The 26,818-nt window shown below is 37.8% G+C and overlaps 1 protein-coding gene across 2 annotated transcripts in view; it reads left to right on the forward strand.

Moving 5' to 3' along the window:
• The window catches only part of LOC139717459 (inactive tyrosine-protein kinase transmembrane receptor ROR1-like), a 160,846-nt gene that overhangs the window by 97,845 nt on the left and 36,183 nt on the right, over positions 1-26,818 (forward strand). For both annotated transcript variants that reach the window (XM_071628964.1, XM_071628965.1), the window contains exon 3: positions 13,096-13,403. In XM_071628964.1, coding sequence (XP_071485065.1) covers positions 13,096-13,403 — 308 coding nt within the window. The remainder of the gene's footprint in view (positions 1-13,095; positions 13,404-26,818) is intronic.

Raw genomic sequence — 26,818 nt, forward strand, 5'->3', positions numbered from 1 at the left:
AAAAGACTTGACTAAATTGTTAGGCCAAGACATTTTTTTTTCCAAGTCTGAATCATCCTACTAGGGACTCTCTTGAACTTACAAATAGGCCTACTGCTCCACCTGACTCATTGCTCTTCATCCTTCGACACAACCAAAGGTTGAAGTATTCTAACCTTCTGTGGTGTCAAAGAAAGTGGCCCGAGTTTATTTCTACAATGTACTTTGTGTTTGCCTTCATAGAAACAAAAAAAAAAAAAAATAAAACCAAGATTACAAAGATAATATTCAAGGGGAAAGTAATCTTTACTTTTTCCCTTTGATTTGTCGCAATGTGAGCATGGCATAGCTCTCTCCCTTTCCTAAAATAAGCTATGAATACAGTCTTGTATAATCATTTTGATTGTTTTTGACAGTGGGGTGATTTTTTATGATAACAAATAAAATACGACTACATTCCTTTGGCAAAGGAGAATGAATACACCACACATGAACTCAGAGATGGAATACCAAGCCACCCTCCTAGACTCCTCCCAGTCTTAGTCTATTTTAATTGTTTGTAGTTCTGTCTCTTGATGAATGGCATACATACTGATTTCTTTTAAATGTCTTTTACATGGTTTCCCTTCTGAGACTTGGTCTTAGCTCCATTATCACTGATTTAACTTGAGTGGGAACATTTCAAGAATTGCAAGTTATTCTTTTGTATTTAGTGAGCTAAGCTACTGTATAACATGATTATATTGGCGGCATGAATTTTTCACGAATTGGACCTAACGGCCTTTTTTGTGGCATGAAATTTTCGCGAACTGCCACTGGCATTCGATGCATGTAGTGTAGACAAGAACTTTCGCATGCATTTTAATTTCGCGAATCTTGCCGCTCGCGAAATTCACGAAATTAAAATGCACGCGAACATCCCTCGTTTTACAGTAACCCTGACAATTAATGTAACATCCCCTTGGTTATCCTCAACAATAGATTCTAGTGATCAAGCAAAAAAATTCTTTAGACTGCACAGGCTGAATCAAGGCTAAAATTCCCAGAAGACATAGTTGTCAGTCGGTCTCGTGACAACTTTGCTCCCAGAACAGTTAGTGAACCAGGAGGAGTGTCTGATTTCTGGTCGTCACGGGAACAAGGGAGAGCATCCAGACATGGGAGACATCTCATCCAATCACATCATCCGGCGTCATGACAAATCTTTGTCTCTCCCTCTCTCCTTACATCCTGAGTTTCCCTTACACTTTGAAAGTTTTCACTTTAGTATCATTCTGCAAACTAGCATCTTGTTAAGATTGTAACAGAAGGCATGTTTCCTTTGATAAAACTGAGCATTTAAACAGAACACATTTGTCATCTAATACTTCCAATCACATACAAACATACACACACACCCACACACATGTACATAGTACACACACACAAACACATCTCACTAGCACAGTAATCATTGACATATTGAGAATGTCAAATGAATGTGTCAAATATTCTGTTTGTAGCTTTGAAGACATGCTGATATTAAACTATGATTGATTTTCCTTTCATGGAATGAGGTTTTACTGTCACTGTATCCATATTATCAGAACATATATTAAAAGAGAAAAATGAAATCACAAATGAACAAAGAAGGAGTAGTCTTTTAGCAGAGACATACTAGACCCAATCTTTTCAAATATAAATAGGGTTGAAGAAAAAAAAAATCTTGAAAAAGACATTCTTCTGAAAGGCAGGCTTGGTGGCCTGTAGTGGCCCGGTCTAACCCCAAACCAAGCCGTCTGACTTTGGGGCGCCTAGGGACGACAAGTCACGACATCTTCCCCCAGTCATGTGACAGCTGGCGGGGTCTCCAATGCTGCATCTTGTTTTGTGTACCAATAAACATCGCAAACATTAGGCCAGCTAATCAGTCAAGTACACGGGGACACCATGTCAGTCTTAGTGGCTTTCTTTGACACACCCTCATCATATCTGATTCTCTTCAAAAAAAAAAAAGTCCATGAAGTAGTTACTTCCCCCCTCTTTGTCCGTCTGCTTTGACAACTCAAGAGTTCAAAGGAAAATACGGAGCCTTTATGGTATCCAAACTCAGCCGCAGTTCCTCTTAGAGTTAATCAATGATATAGTACCGCACGGAAGTCATCCTGTACTTTTTAATGTTTCTTTAACAAATCCGTTGACAAGTAACAATAATTGTGTGTGTTTTGTTGATTAAAGATCGCATGTTTGCACAGCAAGGCTGCAGTGAGTGATCGAAATGTTATGAAAACAATTTAAGATTTTCTCAAAGTTTAGTGCCATTAGAAATGAATGACATGAGGACATGTTAAAGAATGACCCTTAGCCTCCAGCATGGCAGATTGGGTCTATCTATGCAGCCTGTGGTCACTTGCAAGATGAAAAAAGATAGGTATAATCATGATAATGATGATGATGATGATGATGATAATAATAATCATCATCATCATCATCATCATCATCATCATCATCATCATAATAATAATAATAATAATAATAATAATAATAATAATAGCAATTATAATCATATTAATAATGATAATAAACATTGTTGAGGTTGTGGTAAAAATAGCAATATCTTGAGAGTATGTATGCATTAGTCTGTTTCAGAGTAAAGTGAAATTCATTGATATCTGTATCAATTTTAGGAGACAGGTGATAACTATATATACCCCCAGTTCGCTTGTTACAAGCAGTGTTTTTGCTAGAATGCCAGCTGTATCAAATGTACAATTTTGTTATTTTGTGAACACCCTGAACATCTCCTTACATCTTCTGAAGATGATATAGGAGTGCCTAACAATAATAAAAAAAGAAACTTCAATTTTTAAAAGCCATTAATGACAGACTTATTTCTAATGACTTGTAGGCCAAACTAATTGCAAAATGTATTTTATATTAGACAAACATGTTCAATTTGCAGAAATACTCTAGAAATTTTGTTACTATTTAATACTGAAGCAGCTTTGTTCTGTACGTGCACATCCGTTGAGACATAAAGCTAATTTTTTGTTATCTGCATTTCTTTTTTTTCATGATAGAGTTGTCTAAATAAGTGATAGGGGAAGTAATAAACTTTCATTTCCACCATTTCTACCAGTGAGTAAATCATGTGTGTTTACTATACACATTGTCAAGAGAGTGAATGGTAGTATATGAAGAATTCTTAGACTGATGGGATAAGGAAAGACATGAATGTGTAGCAACGCTGCAGCGGTATGTCTAGAATGCCAGGTGCCCTACCCCAGCTAGTCGCTGCCTTTCCGCAAAACACATATTTTTGTCATTTTGACAACTAAATCTCATTGCCGGCAGACCTGTTCCTGTGTGTCCAGTGCCCGTGGAGCAGCGTACACAAACCCGATCTCTCTCCGAGCCATCTTATAAATTCTGGGGAGTGGCAGGACGTGAATAAACTTTAGGTTCAATAACTATTAAATCAAAGTGAAGAATGCCAGGGAGGGGTAAAATATACTGCACTTCCAAGTGTATGAAATTGATCTGCTTTGTTTAGATTTTGCAGAGATTGATTTTCAGTGATAATATATAGCGGGGAAGCCTCGGGGATCCTTCAGTTTGTTTGCCGCTTATGCCAATTTAGACATCTCAAAATCCCTTGACGACGAGAGAATTTGGGGGTTAAAGTGACCGGGGATGACAGAGGGAGGGTAAGTCGAGCCACTGACCATTCACCCTTGAGCCGTTTAGGTCAATGTTAAAGAAACCCAACATTTCACGGTCACTGGTTAGCAATCTCTGGCTATTTCTTGAGCTGCCATCCTTGTGTCAAACTCCCACTCCCCCAATCTGTCTACTCACCCCTTTCTATATCCGTCTCTTCTCCTTTTTTTCAGATATGTCTCTCTCCATTCCTGGTTCTCAGTGATTTTGATTATTTCAGCTCTAAAAGGAGGAAGAAACAAAGTGGTTCACCTCAAAAGAGATGTTTGTCATCAGTCAATGAAAAAAGTTAATCGCATATACTGTTTTCATCTTGTCATTGATAGATATATTAGAGAATTTATATAGGAGTTATTATATCAGACAACTATCTGTACCTCGCTCGTTTGTGTGTATGTTTTTTGTGTATGTGTGTTTGCATATATATGTTTGTGAGTGCATGATGTACTCTTTTAGCTTTTGTTTTCAATCACATGCTACAGCTGATTTTCCATTTCTTTTGAATGCATTTGAGTGCATATTGAGGTGTATTGATGTGATATGATTTTGTGTGAAATGAAATTAGAAAATACATACTTTTATTTCAGAAAGAGAACATATTCAATTGTATTCACTTGTACACAATGTCGCATTTTGATTTGATTTTTTTTTTTCGATTAATGCACTTAGAAACATCAGTATTAAGCGCTATTTATTCATTATTATTATTATTATTATCATATTATTGTTATTATTATTATTATTATCATCATTATCATTATTATTATTATTATCATTATTATTATTATTATTATTGTTATTATTATCATCATCGTTATCATTATTATCATTATTATTATTTCAAATTGAGGGATGCACCGATGATAAACTATGTGCACATCAATCCTACAAATGTATGTTTTCCTAGTGGGTAGTGAAATAATATGGTCGTCAGTCTTTGTTTGTCTGTACTAGTATGTTTCTCATATCTGTTTCTTTCCTCTGTTTGCTACCAAAATACAATATAACATCATTGTTGTAATTGTCGTGTATATCATCAACTGATTTGTAATCATAATCATATTAATTTCCTTATTCACAATATAAGATATATAATGGAGAAAAAAATCTAGGATGATGTAAATTCCGTCATTTTATGTTCATCTTTTCTATATGATTGTGGATGCCTATCAAAGATGAAATGTCCACATCATGAAGGGAGATACAATGTAGTTGTGAAAGCAAGATTATTCCATTATGCTGGGCATTTCAGCTTCTCATTCATGGGAATTGTTATGGCAGTCAGCTGCAAAGGTCTGACTGCTGAAATCGAGGTTTGTTTCCTAAATCTGGTTCACTTTGTAGCTTTCTCAACCCATTGAAGGATTCAGTTCTCTCTGCCAGGCAGTCAAAAAAAAAGTGATTTAAATGTGGCTCACTTGCCTCAAGTTCAAAGCCACCAGACATGGACCCTGGTGCCTCAAATAATTGCTTGGCATACCATCTGCCTTTTTTTTTCTGTCTGTCCAGTGAGGTCTTGAGGTCCTGAATCCCTCCCGCTTTCGGTATGCCAGGAAATTAGCAATATGCCTTATTGATTGATTGAGGTAAACCTAGTGATGACAATACATTTCAAATATTTTCATGTTTGAATCGGACCACAGGAGGTTTAACCCTGTGTCTGCCATGGAGATTTAGAGTGCCTAATTTCTGGATCAGTCTTTGTCTCCAGAAGTGGAGGGCTTAATGAATAGATTTGTGTGTCATGAACAATTAGTGTACTGGTCATTTCCATATTGTCTTCCATACCAACTGTGTGAACGTTCTGATCACAGAGGTGGAACGACATTACTATCTCGCTTTGTTTTTAATTCTATCTGCTATCATACATGTATCTCAATGCATCTATCTCTGTTCCTTGATCTGTGTAATTTTTCCCTTTCTAATCTTATGAGCATCTATCTACCATAAAACTAGAAATAATCACAGCATGAGACTTTCACAAATTGGAGCTGACACACTTTTTCATGACATGAAACTTTCACAAATTTGCCTACCATGTCTGCATGTAGCTATCTCATACACACTGTACCTCTATCAGTCTTTATTTTTTTGTCACCTACATATTTTCTATTCACTTTTTCTTTTAACAGTTATTTCATTATTTACATTTATAAAAGATAATTTTGACATAAAACAACATATCACATTGTGTAATTCACTTTGGCACATGCTGTAGTTCAAAATATGTGAAGACAAATTGCATTGGAGGTATTTGCACATAAAATGTAATTGGAATAACAAGAAAGAGTAGACACATTCTTTTTTTCTTTTTTTTTTTTTTGCTGTATTCACATGCCATAGATATAAAGAATAAAGTGATCATCTAAAAGAGAGCAAATATGCATGTAGGGCCTTTATATATGATATATCAGATAAGGATTTAAAGGAATTATTTACCATTTGCAGATGAAACAAAAACCCAGCTTTAGCGCTTCAAAATAGTTTTAAAATGTGAGTTAGGGATAGAAACAACCAATGTAAAAATATTAATGAGTTCAATTGATGTTAACTATTGCTAAATATACAAAATGCGATCAATTGTTATGATAAAATCAATTCTAGTCTGAATTGCCTACAGTTATGGTTTATTGAGAAAACTAGTGATATCTTGTAATATTTTAGGCTTTATTGCAAAATTTTTACATGGTATGTTTTGTGATACAACTGACCTGCAGATATGATGCATCAAATGTTATAACTCAAACATTTTCAAATTACTGCTCCCAATTGTAAACAGTACCTTTAATCACTTAAGATTTAAGTGTCATACCTTTTCTCATTTTCTTTTCATCTGTCCTTGTATTCTATAGCACACCCTGAGCTCTGTGGCTGTCATGTGCCTTCTATGTAGCCTATTATGAATGATATTGTCCGTATCTTGCCTGCCATTAATACTACAATTCGTCAAATGTTTCATCAGCTGCAACGACTCTTAGAACTATGTGTAGAAACTGTTATCTTGGCTTGTGACTTTAATTCCAATGACAGAACTCTAATGAATTTCTTCCCTAATGGATCTTTCACAAACCAGATCTGCAGTCTTACATTATGAGAGTATTCATTCAGTAGTAGATATAATGAGAAAGATATCCTTGTGATGTGTAGCCAATGATGTTTGTGAAAGGATTAATTTTGTCTTGCAAATTTCACACCATTTTCTGAACTGTCTGCGGATTAATGCCGTAACCTTGCCTTCCCACACAAGCAGAGAGTAGAGTCTGACAACATCTCAATCCTGTGGAGTTGTAAAGTAGGCATCTACATTGAACACAGTAGAGAAAAATCCCACAGGCTTCTTACCCAGACATCATACTGTTCTGAAGGACAGGATTACTGTACCCGAGGCTTGCGAGATAAATATTATATGAAACATGGGCTGTTTGTTTTTGTTTTTTGTTTTTTTGCTTTTCTTCCTCAACCAGTAATAGTGTGTAGAAATAAAATGTGGTTGACTCTCACAATCTCCCCTGCTTTGCACGCCTCTATCATCAAATGGTACTAAGCCACCATGGCTTGAAGCTGGGTTTCCAGCGCTGACACCAGTCATATGCCTGCCCCTCCCTGTCTCTCACCCCTCCCTCACCCCTTCTCCTTTCAGGTCATTCATCCCTACAGAAGGCAGGTGTAATCCAAGGGGTTATGTCACTGGAGCAAAAAACAAGCTGGTTCCGACCTTTTGTACTGCAGGCACAGATTTAAGGGCGGAGAGCCTCGGCTCGTCTTCATTCATTACCGGCGCTTTGATGAGAACACCACTTGAGTGTTTTCCACCTGGGCATTGTGACCTGCATGACTGTTTGCTGGCTGGACGGAGACCAGCAAGGAAAGCGGAGCATAGATGGTTTACTAGCTGCAACCTCTCATTGTACCCCCCAAGCTGAGTGGAGTGTTTGGCTTTCTTGTTACACAGACAGCTTGAGTGAAGTGGTCGACTTTCTCTCGGACAGAAATGTTACACATCCTCCACTTGTTTTCCTCCTGTCTGCGATTGTGGGGGTGCCACCAGTGGAGGCTGACACCCATTAATGTAGCTGGTCATGGTTTTGTCTTGGTTCCCCGCTGAACGCAAAAGTTGTGGTGCTTTTGAGGGAGGGGACTTTTCAAAAGAAAAGGAAAATAAGGGGATTGTTATTTTGTGCGAACTGAATAGAAAAGGTCATGGAATGCAGCCTTTTCTCTCTGAAGTAGGCCGACCACGGAGTGCTGAAAGGCCCAACAGGCACTTGAATAGTTTGATAACATCTTCACCCAGGTTTCCTCAAACACTTTGCGACTCCATGTGACTGGGGAAGGCGGTCTTTCTCCCCCTTTCTTTTTCTTCTCCTTTTTTTCTCCTCCATCTGATCCAAGGCCTGTCCCTTGATTGAATTGCCATCAGTTTCTATTTGGGATAGCTGTGCCTCACAATAGGAGCTCCGTATTCGTTAGGAGCACCGTATCAATGCAATGTTCTAAATCTTCCTCATATGGAAGGCATGTGGGCTTTGGTCTCGTCGTCCCCACGTTGTGATGGCTTCTGATAAACCGAACAAGTTAAGAGGAGGGGGAGAAGATTTGCGTGGTAGGGAAGTGCTATGAATCCTTATCAGAATGTTAGCGACAAATTGATGAAGCGTTGGACATTATCAGAAGAAGCCGTCATGGTCTGTCATCTTTAGTGGTGTGGCCCAGCCCAGTTTATCTCCTCCGTGGTGACAAAGATGCCATCCTAGAGACTGACATCCACAGTGTGTGAGATGCTCTGATTGAAGCTGTCAGTCAAACGTTTCATCGGTAACATGCTTGTCACATCCAATCACGGGGCAGCCAGCCATCTCAATTTCTTGGATTGCAACAGCCCAACTCGACGTTTTCCAGCAGAACTTGGAACAAAGAGACCTCTGCTTGCTGGTGCGACATCTATCACATACAATTGGTAGTGTCAGTGAATTTCCTCTGCCATCTTCTACCCCTTCTTTCTTGCTTCAGTGCAGATGATGAATCGGGGTTCTGCCCATCTTTGCCCCCTGCCATTCCTCACCCATCACAAAGTCTGACGTTTGCTACAATTGTGATTGCCATCTACCAGGGCTCTGTCTCTGTCTTCTCCGACTGTCTGGCTCTCTGAAGTTTGGTTTCTATGAGCGCCGGGCAAGAAGTTCATGTCTCTTCAGCTCGAATTATTTCTCTTGCCTTCCTCGGACATCCCGGAAGGAACTTTCTCTCTGATTTTAGGGAAGCGTTTCTCCCATTGCACCGAGACACTGTCTCTGTCAGTGAATCTGTAAACTACATAACAGAGCAAAGTTGCCTCACCCCTACGCCACTTCATCGTATTTGAGCAAGAAATTAGGAGAAGGAGAGGCACCTGTCTTCATCACATCCTGGTCTCTATCAGAAATTGCTCCGATTGTGACACTCCTCGTCCGCAGCCTCCGAGACGTCTTCGTTTCGTTTTTCAAGTTTCTCCAAACCGGCCGCACAAAAGGGGAAAGCACTTCTGTGCTGTATCTGAATTCATTTAACGCTGCGAGCAGACGGCAAGGAGTAAACAGATTTTGATTTCCTGGGAGGTACTCCGCGATTCTCTGCCTGCACCTGTACTGCTGGTTTTGTCTGACCCTTCCCGAATACTCAGTGGCTGTGTCTTTGTTGGAAGTCACACTGATTGAAGATGGAGCTCACAGGAATTTATCACTGGATTATTGGCCAACTCCTTGTAATGCATTTACTCTTCACGTTAGTGCATTCAAAGAGGTAAGATGACCCATGACTCGAGAACAGCACTTATCTTAACTTGCCAAGATTTTTCTTCAGCATTCAATAACCCATCTGAATTTGACCTAATTGTAGATTAGTAAGCCCACTTATGCATAGCTATAGGGATTAAAGGGTGATTAGGTAATCTCTACTCTTTGACAATACATTTCCAGACACATGTGTTGATTGGCAAAGAAAACGCTGTATGTGTGAATCGGCAAACAAAGCACAGTAATTGTATGAGTTTTCTTCAATTTGTCTCTCTCTCTGTAATACAAATGAAATTTGTAAGATAACAACTGCTGAATCTACATTTTTAACATTGTTAAGAACGTAGATCAGCAGTTGTGATCTTATAAATTTCACTTGTGCAGAGAGGGAAATGTTAAGAATGTAGATCAGCCGTTGCGATCTTACAAATTTCATTTGTACAGAGGGAGACAAATTGAAGAAAAATCATGCCTTAACCTTTACTCCTTTGCTTTAGTAATCTCATGCTTTCATTTGATAAAGTACAGCAGTGATTGATAAGTTTGCAATGTTTAGTTGGTATGTCTAGTGAAATCACTATGTACAGTGGACTCCCATCATCTAATGAAGTCCTCGGGACTGGCAGTTTTATGTCATTGTAGCAAAATTTTGTTATAACCAAACAAATTAATAATAAACAACATAGAGCGGATAATGTTGTGGTCTGAATATTTACTTCATTGTAACCGGAATTTTGTGATAACTGTATTCATTTTAATAGGAGTGCACTGATATGATGAATACCTTGTCATAAGTATAATAGATAATATGATTTAGCAGAATTTTACTGACAATTCCTTCTAAACTTTGACAATGAAATGCTCTTTAGGCAGAATATTGATTCATTTTTTAATGTGCAGTGTTATATCTACAGAGCATGTAATCAGTAGTAGAAGAGGTGACAAAAAAAAAATCCTCTCAATTATGAAAGTGAAATGAGTTGAATAAAGTGTAGGTCCCTCCATTCAAACTGAAAACTAATCAAAGGGCACATTATGAAAGCATAATTTGTAGGCAAGCATGTCCATGTTTGTGTCTATTGCAAGGTGTATGCATATGATTTCTCTCAGCCACCTCCGAGAGGCCCTTGTCATCAATCAATTTCAGATGTTGATTTGGTCATGCATGTTGTAGTACAGTCTCCAAAAAGACTACTGAAGACAGCAGTGAAGAAATGGACCTTGGGCAAGTGATTTTTTTTTTTTTTAAATGTAGAGTATTGAATCTGTATCAATGACATTCTACTAACTGTGGCATCAGATACAAATCATTTTACTTAAATTCAGTGTTGTTTAATTTATGGATGTGTTTATAATTTTGGATGAGATTTACATAACATTTTGTCAAATTACTCACAGATTTGGTATTGTTCATTTGAAAGACTGCAACCACCAGCAGTCAGTACGAAGAAATCAAGAAGAAAAACAGTTTGGTTTATTACAATTCTTATGAGTGGCATGTATTGAAGCATGGTCCATGACTAAAGTAAGGCAGGATATTTTGGCATAGGCAGTAGAAAATATACCTCATGAAGGAACATAATAATGTTAGCTTCTGTAGCATAAGAGGAGACATAGGTTGTCCAATGGAATTAATCTTTGTTTTGCTGACCACCAGGGTACATACAAAAAAACACGAATTATGCCCATCAGCAAAAGTGAGCATCAAAACTCATTCTCATTGGAAGTGGTCGATTTCGGTCAAGATTCTTTGGCTGTGTGTGTACATACTTTGGAGATCAGCTATAAAGCTGTTCACAATTCGTTACAGGGATTCTCAAATTTACCCGAGCTGGGTCAGCCTTTCCACCCCATGGTATCCACACACCACTTTGTCTTAAGAATGGGATTGTCAGTGCAAGATGAATCAGAGTGGAAAAAGCAATGAGTCATTTTATTTTGGGGTTGTTGTTTTTTTAGGTCATCGGGACATTATATTGCATATAGACTGTGATAGGACCAATACACAGGATCTAATTATTGAAATGAGATGTATTCCTGTTAGAGATATGTTTAGGGTTGGATAAAATAAATACATATGAATTAATGAATAAATCAAGGTCAGTTTCAGGTTAGGCTGATTAAGAAGTGCTGTCAGTGTGTGGTTTCATACATATGGATGGTGTGCAAGTTTTCATCAATCGAACTAACGTCATTGACAGAGTCAAGTCCGCAAAGACCAGCTTTTCCTGACCCTGCCCGCTCCTAGCTTGCAATCCTACCCCAAACTTTCCCTCCAGCTCCTCAAATTCCCCAGACCGCTGCCTGCCCATCCCGCACCCCGTGCTCCACACCCAATCCCACACCCTATGCCCGCCCGCCGGCAGTTTTTCTTCCCAAGATCTACCCCTGCCTACCTCGATGGTGTAAATCTACCGCCTGCATTTCCTAGCGTACTCCAGCGAATGGCAAGCGGCCGTCAAGATTTACTTTGGGATATCATCTTCCATGTTGTTGGCATTAGTTGTCATAATTGAGCGAGTTGGTCAGACAAAGGCTGCCTCACAGTGCGTTGTAGCATCCCGTCCAGTGTCCATCTTTGTGTTGCCGTGGCTACAGATGGCCGACAGTCAGAGAGAGGAAGGAGAGAAAATTGCCTTGCTCAAACTGGATTTCACTGCTTGAATATTAGACGAGTGTGGAAACTTCAAGTAAACCTAGAAATCCCCTGGTGGATGGGAAGTGCAATGAAGGATTTGATTTCTGTAGACCACTTAATGCAATCTTGATGGAAAGGAAGAATTATGTTCCCAACCTTCAGTCATATGTATTTTGTGAAATTGTGTGCTATCAGCTTACTAGCGTAATTTGTGAAATACACACATTTCAATTTTCTTAAAATCATTTGAACTATCTTGCATTGCTGCTTAATAGTCAGCTGATATACAGTAGGCCTGCACATATCATACGAGCTAAAAGATGATCACCTCACATTTTTTATACTGACTAGCTTCATACCTATCTCTTGTTAGTAAATTTTGGTTGCTTCAGCTTCAAGAGATAAAGCTTCTGTATATGTAGTGTTATACATTGATCTATTTTCCTTCTCAGTGTTCAATGACAAAATTATGTGTTCTCATTTACTGCCTTGTGTCATGATAAATCATATAGGTTTTCTTTGAGTATAGTTCCAAAAGCAACATTTCTTAATGTTAAATGAATCTTTCCCCTGGCTTGGAGACTAGATGGCAACTTGGTGGTGACTCAAATCTTGCTGGTTACAGAGTGGTAATGGAGACGTCTCCATGATGTCTATGTGACATCTCCTGGAGAACAGCCTGTTCTCCAGGGAGTCGCGAGAGAATCGAACGTGTTTCATGTTTTTTTCAGAGACTCCAGTTTCCGGCTGGTCTCGGAGACTTCTCCCAAGTCGTAGAGGCTAATTTTGTCTCCAAGGTATCTCCGCGACTTTGCAGAGACTCATTGGCGACCTACTACCGGAGACATCGCAGAAACATCTGCGTGACTGAGTTTTACATGAAAAATCATCACCAAACCTGCTTTGATGAAAGAAATAAAGAAAAAATAGATAGATAGCAATCTTAAATTAAACCGGATTGTTGCCTTTATTCTGGTACCTTCTCTTTCTCTTTGTTTCTGAATTCAGGTCGACGCCACCACCGGGCACTGATTATATAACCATCGATGCACCCATGAACAATGAGTCGGTGATGCCGGGCGAAACTGTGGTTCTAAACTGTAGGATACGAGGGTTTCCAAAACCCACCTACTGGTGGTACTGGAACGGTGCAATCATTAGAGATGATATCGGACGCAATGTGGTGCGGGAGTCCAACGGCGGATCCACATTGACGATAAAGAACGTTGGGACTCTGGATACGGGAACCTACAAGTGTATCGCAAACAATCGAAATGGAAGCAAGTCTGTGACAGGTTCAATCACGTTGAGTGCAAGTAAGTCCCTTTCATATCTTTATTTGAGCAAATACAGTAATTTGCAAGAAATCCATGTAAAAATCTTAAATTGCATGATGGCCTTGTACCATTTAAGCCTTCTTTGCACTGAAAGAGCATACCATCTTTACAGCATGGCTTCTGTTGGTAGGAGTTCATATTATTTTAGAAAGTGTTGCAGTTGCACTATATGGATAACAGACGGATATTTTAGTGCACCAAGCATTGCATGACAAGGGAGTGTTTTAAAAGTCATACTTATCATAAAGTGTGTACATAAAAGAATTTCCTTCCTCTTTGTTCAGGACAAAAATTGTTGTAACTTTGTTATTGAAATTTAAACTGCTTTCTGCAGTTTTCCATTATATATTATAATTTATTTCAACTTTTGAACAAATTTTTGTTGACTTGCGGAAAAGAAATTGAAAATGTCCACATTTCAATGTTATTTCAAGAATTGCATACCTGGAAAGTGGGTAGGTAAAGAAAAATTGTGATTTTGCAAAAACATACTTTTTCACATGTCTACCCAAACCACCATATTTGGCAGTTTTCTCATTTCTGTGGTACACAGCATACCATGGAAATGGGTCATATACTGTATATATACATCCAATACAGGCCCAAGAAGGGTTAAGGAACATGTTTTTAAGGCATACTCGATCTGTTTTCATATTTATGCAGTGGTTAGGTCTACAGGCTTTGGGCTAAAACTTTGCCAGAGTATTCCGACCATTTTCATGTCGGCTTTCTTGTCCCTTTGTTTACTCAATTTCTTCTCTCTCCTCTCATTTTCTTCCTCAAACTGGCCAAACTGTCTTGTTAGGAGAAAGTTTTAGGAAGTGCTGAGCTCTATTTGTCCCTGGTGGGTTAACCCAGTTCTAGCCAGCTAATCCCATTGACAAATTTTGAAGAGGAATTATGGGCAGAACCTGGCCTTTCTTCTCCAGAAAGAAGGAAAGAAAGCTGTGACCCAAAGAACTACAGTCCCTGGTGTAGAGTGTTTCCATGGAGGTCTGAATAGGGAGCTGAAGTGTAACAATATCTGTGTACAAAGGGGACTAGAAAGAAACTTGTTTCTCCCTTCCCTAGTGCTCAATTGGTTAGTCCCACATGTAGCCAAGAGGGTTGTTTTTGTCGTCCTACCCAGTCTCAAAGATCCTGGAATAGGAGTAGTCTGTGTTCATTTTTATTTGATAGTCGTGAAACCAACTGGGTTTAAGTGTTTGCAAGAAATTTGGTCGGGAAAGGGATCATGTTTTGATGTGTTTAGGAGTTGTTAAAGTGTTGATGGTGTACACTGACTGAAATTTTGTACGAGTACAGTTGAGAAAGTAGACATTGAGCTTTGTGAAAAGGGACAAATTTCAGTTTCCAACCAGTCACACTGACATGTGGAAAACATGTGGCAGATCCATTTAGTGGTGTATGAAATGAATGACACATCTACTCAAATGGGTCTTTGTGAAATATAGTATTGCTATTTGGAGCAGTGTCCCACTTACCAGAGAAGTGAATGAGTGTGAGAAATATAGACACCAGTGGATCAACTACAAGTGGATATTGTTTCCTACCCTTTTATTTACTCATTTCAAGTCTGTGTTGCTACAGGTGTACTGTATTCTCCATTTCATTCTCATTGTCTGTGTGTCTATATGTTTGTCTGTGTGTCTGTCCATCTGTCTATCTTTCTGTCTATCTGTCTATCTGCCTGTCTGTTGTCTGTCTGTCTATACTGTCTCTATGAAATTCTTGCATTTGGACTAGATGCTACAGCTTGGATGTATACATTGGGAGTTGTTTATTTTTGAAGACAATGAATGAAATCAGATATCATACATTGACAATCATGGCTATCCATTGAAGTAACCGTAATCATGAAAACAACTCAATGCAAGAAATCATTCATTTGAATAAATACACAGTACCTGCTGCTAGGGGATAAAAAGCAGCACTGTCAGACAAAAGCTTGATAGTCTAGTGGATACAGCGCCTTTCTAGCAGTCAGGAGATTGTTGGTTCAAGTCCAACTGAGTAGATATGTGTACATGTATCATATGCCTATGATTTTTTTATCTAGTCTGTTACTAAAACATTAAATAGTTGGTCCTTATCTACATTAATAAAGGGCAATCTGTCAATCAGTTGCTACCATGACCATAGTGCATGTAAAAAAATATCAAACATTGGAGTTACACTGTAAAACATGATATATTCGCAGCATGAAATTGTCGCAAATAGGAGGCAATGGCCTTTTTCGCGGCATGAAATTTTTGTGAACTGCCACTGGCATTCAATGCTTATAGTGTAGACAAGAACTTTTGTGTGCATTTTAATTTTGCGAATCTTGTCTCTCGCGAAATTTGCAAAATCAAAATGCACGCGAACATTCCTTGTTTTACAGTATGCTCGATGCCAGAAACCATGTTTGGTTTTGTTTTTTGTGATTGTCATGCACTCTTCATCACTTTGAGCCATTAACAAGGAGAAAGGAATATGATGTTTGCTGCCTTCTACTAATATACCAGTTTGATGACTTTAATAAGGATATGCCAATTTGAGGTATACACAGCATCCTCAAATGCATTCCTTGTGTTTGACATCGGGATGACAAGTAATAGGAAGGAGGTGAAAAAACAGCTCTCACTGTCTTGTGAGGCAGGTAGCACATTTTCTTATTGTGTATGTGTGTTGGGGGGGGGGGGGTTGAGGTGATATTCGCACGATCTCAGCCAAGATATCATCACAAAGTCATTGGAGATGAGCTTCCAAGTCCACCACAAAATAACATTGTGCCGTGCACCTGCCTCTTGCTCCAATCATGTATTACAGTGGATTATCAGTGTTTATTGGAAGTGATTTTCGGGATATTGAAATTTATTTCTATCATCCCTAGACTTGCCGATCCTTTCAACATTCTCCGCCCCTTGATATTCAATCTCTTAGCGTCAATAGCAACCAAAATTTGTCAATATAGTCCGGGATACTGGATGCAGGTGGAGTGAAGTGAGTGGCATTTCCTTTACTCCAGAGTGGGTAGAATTTGATTTCATGTGGATTTATGGAATGTGAAAGCTAGCATTGGCTGTGAATTAAATTATGGTCAGAATCGGGTCTTCAAAGGAAATCTACGAGAACTGCTTTTTGACGCACAAGAGGTTTGATACTTCTTCAATGTATGAATCTTATTCTAGTAGTGCTTGCATTCAACATAAAGATGAAATGATCTTGATGATCTTGAGGGGGTAGATGTTGTGTGGGTGCTTATTAAAATTGAATTTAAAGGGTAATTCTAGTGCAGCTGAAAGTTGGTCTGAAAAGAAGGAGTAAAATTTTCTCAGCACAACAATGAAAATTTGATCACAAACAAATGAAAAATAAGGAAGTTATGACATTTTGAAGTTTTTCTAATTTTTCACGAAATAGTTCATGAACAGTCAATATGAATTTGCAAGTAATAAAATGATGACATCATCCACTCACAACTTGAGGTAAAGTTTCTACATAAAATTGTGAGATTTCCAGTTTTTCATTCAAACAAAATTATGCGTCACTCTCAAATCCTGATATATCTAACTGATCATTACTCTGTAGTTATTCAACCAAGAATAAGATAATGTGTTACACCTAAATAACAGTAACATTGAAGGTGAATTTTTGTCCTACTTTTGTATACAATTAATGGAAAATTGTGAGATGATGGCATCATGCGTTCACTCATTTGCATATTCATTTCAACTGTACAAGAACTTTTCTGCCAAATAAGCAAAATTCACAATTTCATAAATTCTCTAATTTTCATCAGATTTTTATCAAATTTGCACTGTTGTACTTGTAAGATTTTATTCTTTCTCATCACACTAACTAGACTGGAATTCCTCTTTAAGGAATTAACTGAAAGCAGGTAAATTGTTGGAAATATTGGATACATCCAGTGATAAGAGGTGAGTGTGATTGTAGAGACATAGGCAAAGCAAAAGAAAAAGAAACGTGCCGTATAGATATAGTGGCTTGAGAGAGTAATGAAGTCAGGTCAATGAGGGCGGTATGAACTGAGATTCATCTCATTGACATCCCGCTGGGCTGAAAGACTTTTCTGTCTTTCTTTCAGCGAGTCTTCCTTCTTCCAATGGAAGAATTATATAAACATCATTTCTCCAAACCCAAATCTCCGTATAGAGGCAGTGAACTGGCTAGCATTGAGACAACTGTGTATAAACTCCCCTCTTTCTTCATCAACACAGAGAATCAGATTATTGGAAGGCAATGAGCATTGTAACAAAATTCCAGTCTTCCCTAATGTAAATCCCCGCAGTCACCGCGAATTGATGATCCTATTTTTCATATGATCTGCAGTGTAAACAAAGCTGCAGTCCAAGTTTACCCCACTGGGTCAGTCACCCTTCTCTCAAGCTGTTTGTTTGTGCCCGCGTAGCAGGGGTGTTTACACCGGCCATTTCTCTGTTTCTACTTTCAGCAGCATGAAGATACATTGAGGCGATGCATTGCACATGTACATCTCTCAAATCGCCTCTCTTCCTCCAAGAGGAGCCTGGCTAAATCGGAGAAAAGTGATTATTTGTCGTGATCCATCACAGCCCATTTGCAGAATGTTGATGAGATGAAGTCATGGGGGATCTCAGCCAGACAAATGACATTTTTCACTCATGTTGTCTGAGTTTCTTTCCTTGATAATGTCATGTCAATCACTTTTGTCATCTTTGATGACTGCAGCCAAAGATAGATATTTTACCATCACACAGTCAAGCACCAGATGTGAAGATTCTTGATTTAATGACCTGGAACAATTAGAATAGTGACCATTGATATGGAATATGCCAATTTTTGTACAAGTAAAAGAACATTTAAAGGTTTTTGATTCAATTCAATTCAATTCAAACTTTATTTTCATTTTTATCTACAGAATATATACAAAGTAATGTGTGAAATTGGACATTTTTGGAAGGTTACTAGCATTTTGTCCGCATATTTTTTTATGCTTGAAAAAATTGTGTTACTATCAAACTTGAGTTCTATTTGCTGGGATTTCTTTGATTTTGTTAATTTTTTGAATGTTTGAATTCATTTCTTAAGTTTCACATCAGGAGGTTCTGGTAACACATTTGTCAGACATTGGAATTGGTCGCTCAAGATATGAAGTTGTGCTTTTTGGTGTGAGAAATGTTTGATATACACAAATTCACTTATGATGGCAGATTTTCTCTGGAAATTATTTAAGGTAGTTTTGCACAGTATACATCATGCACAAGAAATGGCACCAAAAAAAAGTGAATAACCAAAAAATTTTGGAGTTATAAAATTTCAATGTATGTATGGCACTTTCAAAAGACATTTTGGAGCATCAGTTTCTAGTAATAAAAAAAAGAGTTATGAGAAGTTTGATGACTGAGAAAGCACATATCTCATATCAAATTACATACATTACATTATACGGGAGTTTGTTGATTCAGACCCCTGGGGAGGGTTCTGATTCCGAACATTCTCAGCTTTCATCACGGCACGAAATGTGTTCCGATGTCACGTGACAGTACAAACATTCCTGAGTCACAATCTGTGAATCCATGTTTGTAACAATTCAAACAGCTGGTTTATAGACGATTTGATGCTGGATAAATCTGGGGGTTTTTCAGTACAAACTGTGGATGACAATGTTTTCAAGCAAGACGAACTTGATCTTGTAAATAGATATCAGAGCTTATTCTTTTTTCTTAACCCATCGAGGACGGATGACTGATTTTGCTACAACACGCATTTCCCATAGACACCTGCCGAGTACACCCGGAACTCGTCCTCAACGGGTTAAGAGCTTATGCGTTTTTCTTAAAATGTGCAGCAGTTATCCCTTTCCAAGTACCAGTACTCCTTGTGAAGGGAAAAAAAAAAATCTTTCAATCATTACAACTCAATTTTTTTAGATTTTGTGAGCAAACTTGTGAACCTATAAGAACAAGTTACTTTTCATAGATGTCCTTTCCTCTTAGTACATAAGGGTCTCTCAGGTGATGTTAAAAAAAAAAACACATGTCAATCAATTGCAATAGATGTAGGATTGTATCATTCAGTATTTGTCATGCTTCTTTCTGCTGCTATGGTTACAGCATTGCAACAATGCATTAACAGACATTTGTCATATTTTGTCACATTTTGACCAATAATTCAATATTGTGGCACATTTAATGTCACATTAAGTGTCAGGACGTCATGTGACTCCATACTGAAGAGGGTTACCTTTTCCAAATGGGTTTCTGGAAATGACATCATTATGTGAAGCTAAGATTTACAAACTTTGCATTTAGTATGTATGTATGCCTATTGGACTATTGTGTAGACCATAGTGTTCTAAGCTTTTTGAGTATCGGTACAGTACTGTTCTTCAGTTTCCAGTTTTTCTGACAGTGCAAAGGCACATATACCTTATGAAAATACCCTCCAGATTTTTACCTATTCCAGTTTTTTGCATGTAATTGCCCTTGCTAACATGTCCTCCAAATTTCATGGGCAGGGCTTCTCAGAAATACTGTGATCATTTTTTGAACATGTAACCGAAGTAAGGTTTCAATTACAGGACACTGTTATCTGTAGTGATTCATTTACACAACATCTGCCTACAATGCTCTCTACGTTGTAATCAGTGCAAGTGATTAGTTGTCACCGGGTATCTTAATGACAGCAGCTCAAAAGACAAGGGCTAGGATCAGACTCGCTTTGATGCCATGTTTACACTAGATGTCATCTCCTAGAGAAAGCTGGTCAGTGTTTGCAGAGAAGTTCAAACTTAATTACTTCTGAGATCCAAGTTTCTTTCTTCAGCTCTCGTAAGGTGAATTCACCCACGCTTCTCAGGTCCCAGTATCACAGCTAACAACCTTATTTCCAGTATCCACTCAATGAAAATAGCACACTATCATTCCTGCTGCTTTAATTGTCAATCAAGTTAAAACTGATTTAGATCTAAATTGAATCCGTGTTCCCATTATGCATTGCTTTTGTACAGACTTTCAAGTGAAAGGACACTTGTCCTGTGCTTGTTCAGAAAGTAGCTGAATCCCAAATTATATTTTGCTGTATCGTAGCATTGGACTTTTTAATCCTTTACAGTGAATTTATCCTATTGGAAGTATCTTAAATTTGAATTTTCATCACCCCCCCCCCTTTACTTTGCTAGGAGTCAGTTTCATATTGCAATACCACTGATAGTGTAGCAATGCTTTATTCTGATAGGACATCAGGTAGAGTTCTACTAATCCATTTATTTCAGCCAGAAGAGATTGAACTGTGCTGAAAGTTGTTGTTTTTTCTCTGCATTGAAACTGTTATCTTCAGGTCTTAAAAGCATAAAGCAGTGTCAGAAAACAAACATTCCCCGCTCACCCCCGACTTGAGACTAATAATCTGCCCTCTCTGCCAAAGCTGAACCCCCTACAGCCAAAGCGAAATCCTATTTGATGAAAGCCTAACACTGAGCCGATCCAAGTGCTGCCGATTTCAGACAGGAAAGCGGTCATGAACGTGCGGTAAAAGAGGCCACATATTGTTCCCCAGCTAGTGTTTCCAATGTTTTGTGTTTCTAATGGTCTAATCCGGTAGCTTGGGGGGAAAGATTGGGGTGATAAAGCTATGGGTGTGATGGCAGGTCCTAACCTCCGGCGGCGGCGGCAGAGCAAGAGCTCTGCGATCTCATGATTCCAGACGCACACACATGTTCACACTCTGTGTTTTCACCAATAACATGAACCGCTGTGAACCAGTCTACACCATGCTGAAGTACTTCAAGAAGTAGAGTGTGGCTGCTTGATCAGTGCACAGTTTATCACAAACTTTTTGACCAAACCGTAAGAAACTAGCAAAGCGTTCAGAGAGCACAGACCTTGGCCAAGCAGCTCATTCCCAGCCATACACACATATGCTAAGAAAATAGCCCTTTTTCCCAAAGATAAAGAATCTTTTCTGGTGTCTCATTGTCCATGCAGCTTGTATTTCCTCATTTGTTGGTCCTTTTTCCCAATGATTTTTTTTTGTAAATCCTTTCAAAAAAATTCAAATAAAAAATCCTGGACCCAGACATTGATTCACATCACTACCAAAATTTAATCATCTGTTCCTTGTGTCATTATCAACTTTTGCTAAAAGTTTTTATCCAAATTCATTCAAAGCTTTTAGCGTAATTTGGCAAACAGGCAAACAAACTCCTTGGCAAAGGTAACAATTTTCTCAGTCTATAAGTTTCTAGACTTTTACATCTCAGAATTCATCCAAAATATGATTTTCATCATTTGGATTTTAAAAAAATATGACATATCAGTGCAGATTTGTTTAGAATATTAAAAGTAGGATTTCTGTTTATTTTACCCTATTTCCATGCTATTACAAAATGTGTATTATTTCTGCACTGCCAGTTAGTCCACATGGAGAGCGACTGATTCTATGACATTCAAACCACTATACAATGGTAGCTCTTCGTTATCTCTTGCCTCATTTAACACGGGTTTCACTTAAGGAAGAGGTTCTTTTGAATGTTTTCTCCCACCAATGTGACACATTCTTGGATTTGCTTGAGTTGAGAAGTACTTTGTATCAGGGATAGTTGTGAAATAGTTATCCTGAAAGTCAGAGATGCCAAGAAAATCGAAATGCCTTTCTTAAATTTTCTCTCTGAGGGGTTTGAGGCTGAAGATTTTACCCTTTAAATGTTGAATCGGAAATGTGAATTCATGACTATTCAGTCATGTTCTTTGCAACAAGGAATGAAAGGTTACCATCATAAGACAGTAATATAAAGTGAAATTTGTTGATATATGTTGGAAACTCCCACATACTGGTAGTCAGCTTTCATCTTTTTTATTACTTTACTCATACTTGGTGATAATAGACACATTATAATACACGTTTATGTACTTTACAAAATTTGAGTGTTATCATTATTTTTGTTATCATCATTACTGCTTCTTATTTTGTTAATTAGATTTAGTTGATTTTTTTGTTCATTTGCAAAAAGTAATAAAAAGATTGTGAAGTTCATTTATAGCTGGCCCAAATTCAGGATGAAAATCTCTATTTCATGATAAAAATTTGTTTTTTATTTGAAACTTCTCTTTACAAAGACTAATAAAAATGTAGGATCTTCTTTAAATAAATTAGACAGAGAAATAAACGTCGGATATTAATGTTGAGAAATCACCAGTATGTACATCAGTGATCATTCTTGCAACATAACTGTACTATGACAGTGGAGGCATTACATGGTGCTCAAATTACTCTAGTTTTGTTTGTTTGTTTGTTTGTTTGTCATTATCATACTGTACTTTCAAACTTAATGCAAAGATCTGAAGTGATTATAACTTGTAAAAGGGAATGTAGTTTGATAAATTTTGTGTAACTACATTTGTATGGGGTTTTCAGATTTAGGATTTAGATGGATTTTACTGTGCTATACCATAGCTACGTAGTCTTTACTCAAGGCATAAAAAATTTAAAAGCTGTTTAACCACAGCTAACATTTCATATAGATATGTCTTTCAGCATGACTTGTTGATCTTCAATGAAAAAGATGTGATGTACCCATACATAAGAAATGGAAGAAATGTCTAGAAGTTTGGAGGAAGGGGACTGTTAAAGGATTTTGTGGATGATACCAAGTAAAGACATGAGATCCTGATAGTTTCACATCTTCTGAATTGACTCGTCACTTCAAGCCATATGGACTGCTGTCTGCTAGGGATGTGGTGGCTACCTCTATGTTGACGGAGATTTGATCTGTTTTGGGAGATTACGATAAAGGTACTGAAGATCTACCCCGAGATGTTGTGGGTCGCCTCATCATTCAATGGAAGAGATTTTGGTTGCCAATTTGAAGAGCAACAGTGAAGTGTGGTCATGGCATCACCTGGCATTTGTCTGTGGGTCTCTCTGTGTGTCAGGAATGCCATTATTATCACCTCATCAATTTTCTCTCTGCCAACATTTGAATTTGTGCAAAAGTACCTCTAGCAAGTCATGCAAGCTGCCATAATTTCCAGATAATACTTTCCACAAAGAGGAGAGCGGCATATGCACCTCATGTATAATTATGATCTGCAACATTTGATTTAGCCCTATAAAATTTGCAAGTATACTTCTTGGGTTGATTATGCAAATACTGCCTCTATCAAGCCAGCAACTAGTTTGTATCAGCTGCTGTTTGGGTTATAATCAGATATGACCGCTATACATTTCTTGGTTGTGTTGGTTTAAGATAGTTGGAACCTAGGAAACCGTGTAGGTTCTTTTTACTTTTATACATCAATAACATTATATCAATAACATAATTTACTCTTATACATCAATACCATGAACACACATTTACACACACACAAACACATTCACAGCAGAGTAAATGTTAAATATAGTACTGACCAGTCGTCAAGAACAGATCAAAAAAATTGACACAGAGTGAAACGATTCCTCTTCAAACTCCTGGCTGCAGAAGTTTAGAGAGAAGGATCTATACTGCTAATGCTATATTCATTATTATAGCCAACTGATTCAAAAGATGATCAATTTAACCCCAAACTGTTTTTATGTGTATCATCACTTATAATACATGAAGCACTCGACTTTCATAGTGTCAAAGACAGAGGAAATACTTAATGTTTCATATTGCAGCATTCATATCATATATGACTATAGTAACACTCTGCCTTTATATCCACAATTCTTTGATTTACTATTACAATGCTTCTCAACAGATGTTAGAAATCATGAGTGGGATTCATGTATTCCCAGCAGCTATACCCACTGCTGTATAGGATTACACACTGCCAAAGGAGACCACACACTTGGTTAAAAGTGACCCTCCATTAGAAAGGTCCGACCGATATGAATATGAGACGTTTTTCTGAGACTTAAAGATTTACAAGGGCGAATCATAGACAATGATCACACCACTCTACTTATCGTCTTTCAAACTAGCTTCTTTTACACCATCAATTCTTGCACATTGGCACAAAATCATTCGGTGCCTGTTCATAAAGTTTGTGATTGCATACCTCAAGCACTATCACAAAGTCGAGTGAGTGTCAAAATTCATAATTTCCTTTCACCTTTAATTTCGTTTTCATATATTATTGTGCCCTTTCTTTCATTTAATTGTAAAGGAAAAATACAGAAATGAGAAGGAAGACTGAAGAAAAATTCATCATTATATTATGATACTTCAAAATAGTCACTGTCAGTTATTAGAGCTGTTCTTTCCTTGAAACTAATCTTTTCCTCATTCCTACCTGCCATCCTCACAATTCTCACCAGTGCTCTATATTCAATTACATGTCCCTCTTGAAGACCCTAGAGTGGTGGTGTGGGCGTAGCAAGATTGTAAATATGTCCACAGTCAGTTCATGAAGTATAGTAATGACCTTGCTCGTCTGACCTTTCACCTCTTCTGGTGGATAACTTCCTACCAGAGTGAAACACTTCCTGCCCCCTTCATCTCCAGTCCACCTTGACTGATTGCTCTCATTCTGGGCAAGGACAAGTAAAAATGGCTGCAATGGTTTATTCCCCAAAGTGCAGGGTTACATCTGACTCCAATCAGACTAGCAGGCAGAACAAAATAAAAGATGGGTGCTTGGTTTTGCTCGATGCAATCTCAGACAAAATATGATGCATCTTGGAACAAAAACTTCCTTGGCCAAGAAGCACATGGTGTTGCTTTTGGAATCAAGCATCCAACCTACACATTTTAAGTACCAGTACTCAAACCATGCAACCAACAGCTTAAGTTAAGATAAGAAACTTGTTTCTCTTGCATTGACTTTATGTATGGCCTTGTTATTAAAATATATTCATGTCCAGGGATAGTGAAGGAACTTGTATGAAGAGGAAACTGGTTACACATATCAAGGCAAATCTTCTCTTTTCTCCATGAAACAAGCATCATCCCTAAGGAAAAACCTTGTATAAATATCACACTGATTATATAACTTGTGATTTCAAAATGAGATCCAATGTGTATTGCTTGCTTACAAATACACAGCAAAGGGAACACATGAAACCACTGAAAAAATGGCAAATATCTCATTTGATACATGAAGAATTTTGAGAAAAAATTAGTCTACTATTTTAACATCATTTTTTTTTTGTGTGTGTGTGTCGTCATTATCATATTCTTCTATACCTATGACTAGAAACATGGAATCAGAAGTAAAACCAACTGATGTATTCATGAGGTTTACACAGACAGCCAGAAAATGTTTTAGAATTGATATATAGATAAAGTATGTTTGAATCTTCCTTAGACAGCTGTTGTTATGGTATTTTGATGTAAAGTGACCAGGCCACCATGTATAGTTGTATTACTTGCCTGTGCAGCATAGGTGAGATGCATATAAGGGTGTGGGGTGAGTAGACTCCTAGAAGGGTAGGGGGAGGGGTCACTAAAGCTGAGATGTCGATGGTATAAAGCCTGGCTAAAGAGGGAATTAGGTTTATGTGTGGTCATCACCTTGACCAATGGTCTAAATCTTTCCTTTCAACTCTCCCTCACAAGCTAGCTTGACAGCTCCCTCCCTTTCCCATGTGTTTTACTTTTCTCAGGGCATTCTCCCCTTTCCCTCCCTCTCTCCTTCCCTCCCTCTCCACCCCCATGTCTATCTATCTCTATCTATCTATCTATCTATCTATCTATCTATCTATCTATCTATCTATCTATCTATCTTTCTTTCTTTCTATCTATCTATCTATCTATCTGTTTTTTTGTCTTTGTGTCTGTCTTTGTTTTACTGTGTCATTCAGTTTGTATGCTTTTTTATTCATTTTCTATTCCTCCTAAATCCACATTTTTTGTCCTTTTTTTGAGTGAATTATCTGGCAAACCTTGTGTTATGGCTGGTGTAACACTAACAGAAGAATGAGAACTCAATGGCTGTACTACAAATGAGTGTATGCATATTGAGATTTTTTCTACCCAGCATGATTAATACATTGTATTGAGTATGAGTGAATTGATGGAATGATATTTAGATGTGATATTGCTGTGTTACCAATAATGAGATTTTTACCAAACCATGCCAAATGGCTGTATTGTGACTACTATGTACACATACATATATTGGCTGAGTGAACTTAACAGAGCTACATGCTAAACATATGTCGTCTATTCTGTTCTTGGCAAATTTCACTCAAGATAAATGTCACCAAAAAATTTAGAGATGAACTTGGCACTAATCATCGTAGGCTGACACAGTCATTTCAGTCAACGTTATTTGAGTTAGAGTGAATGACTGAGTGGTGTGCCTTGATACTCGGTACTTAAAGCATAGTGTTGTTGACCTATCCTGGTTGGAAATTTAATGCTTAATGGTTTTATAGTTTCATTCGTATCCAATGACTTTCCACCTCTGAATGTTTTCAGTAATGTT

Source organism: Diadema antillarum, unplaced genomic scaffold (assembly GCF_040938485.1).
Source record: "Diadema antillarum isolate AM-2024a unplaced genomic scaffold, OU_Dant_1.0 scf00000075, whole genome shotgun sequence".
In the NCBI taxonomy this organism is placed as follows: Eukaryota; Metazoa; Echinodermata; class Echinoidea; order Diadematoida; family Diadematidae; genus Diadema; species Diadema antillarum.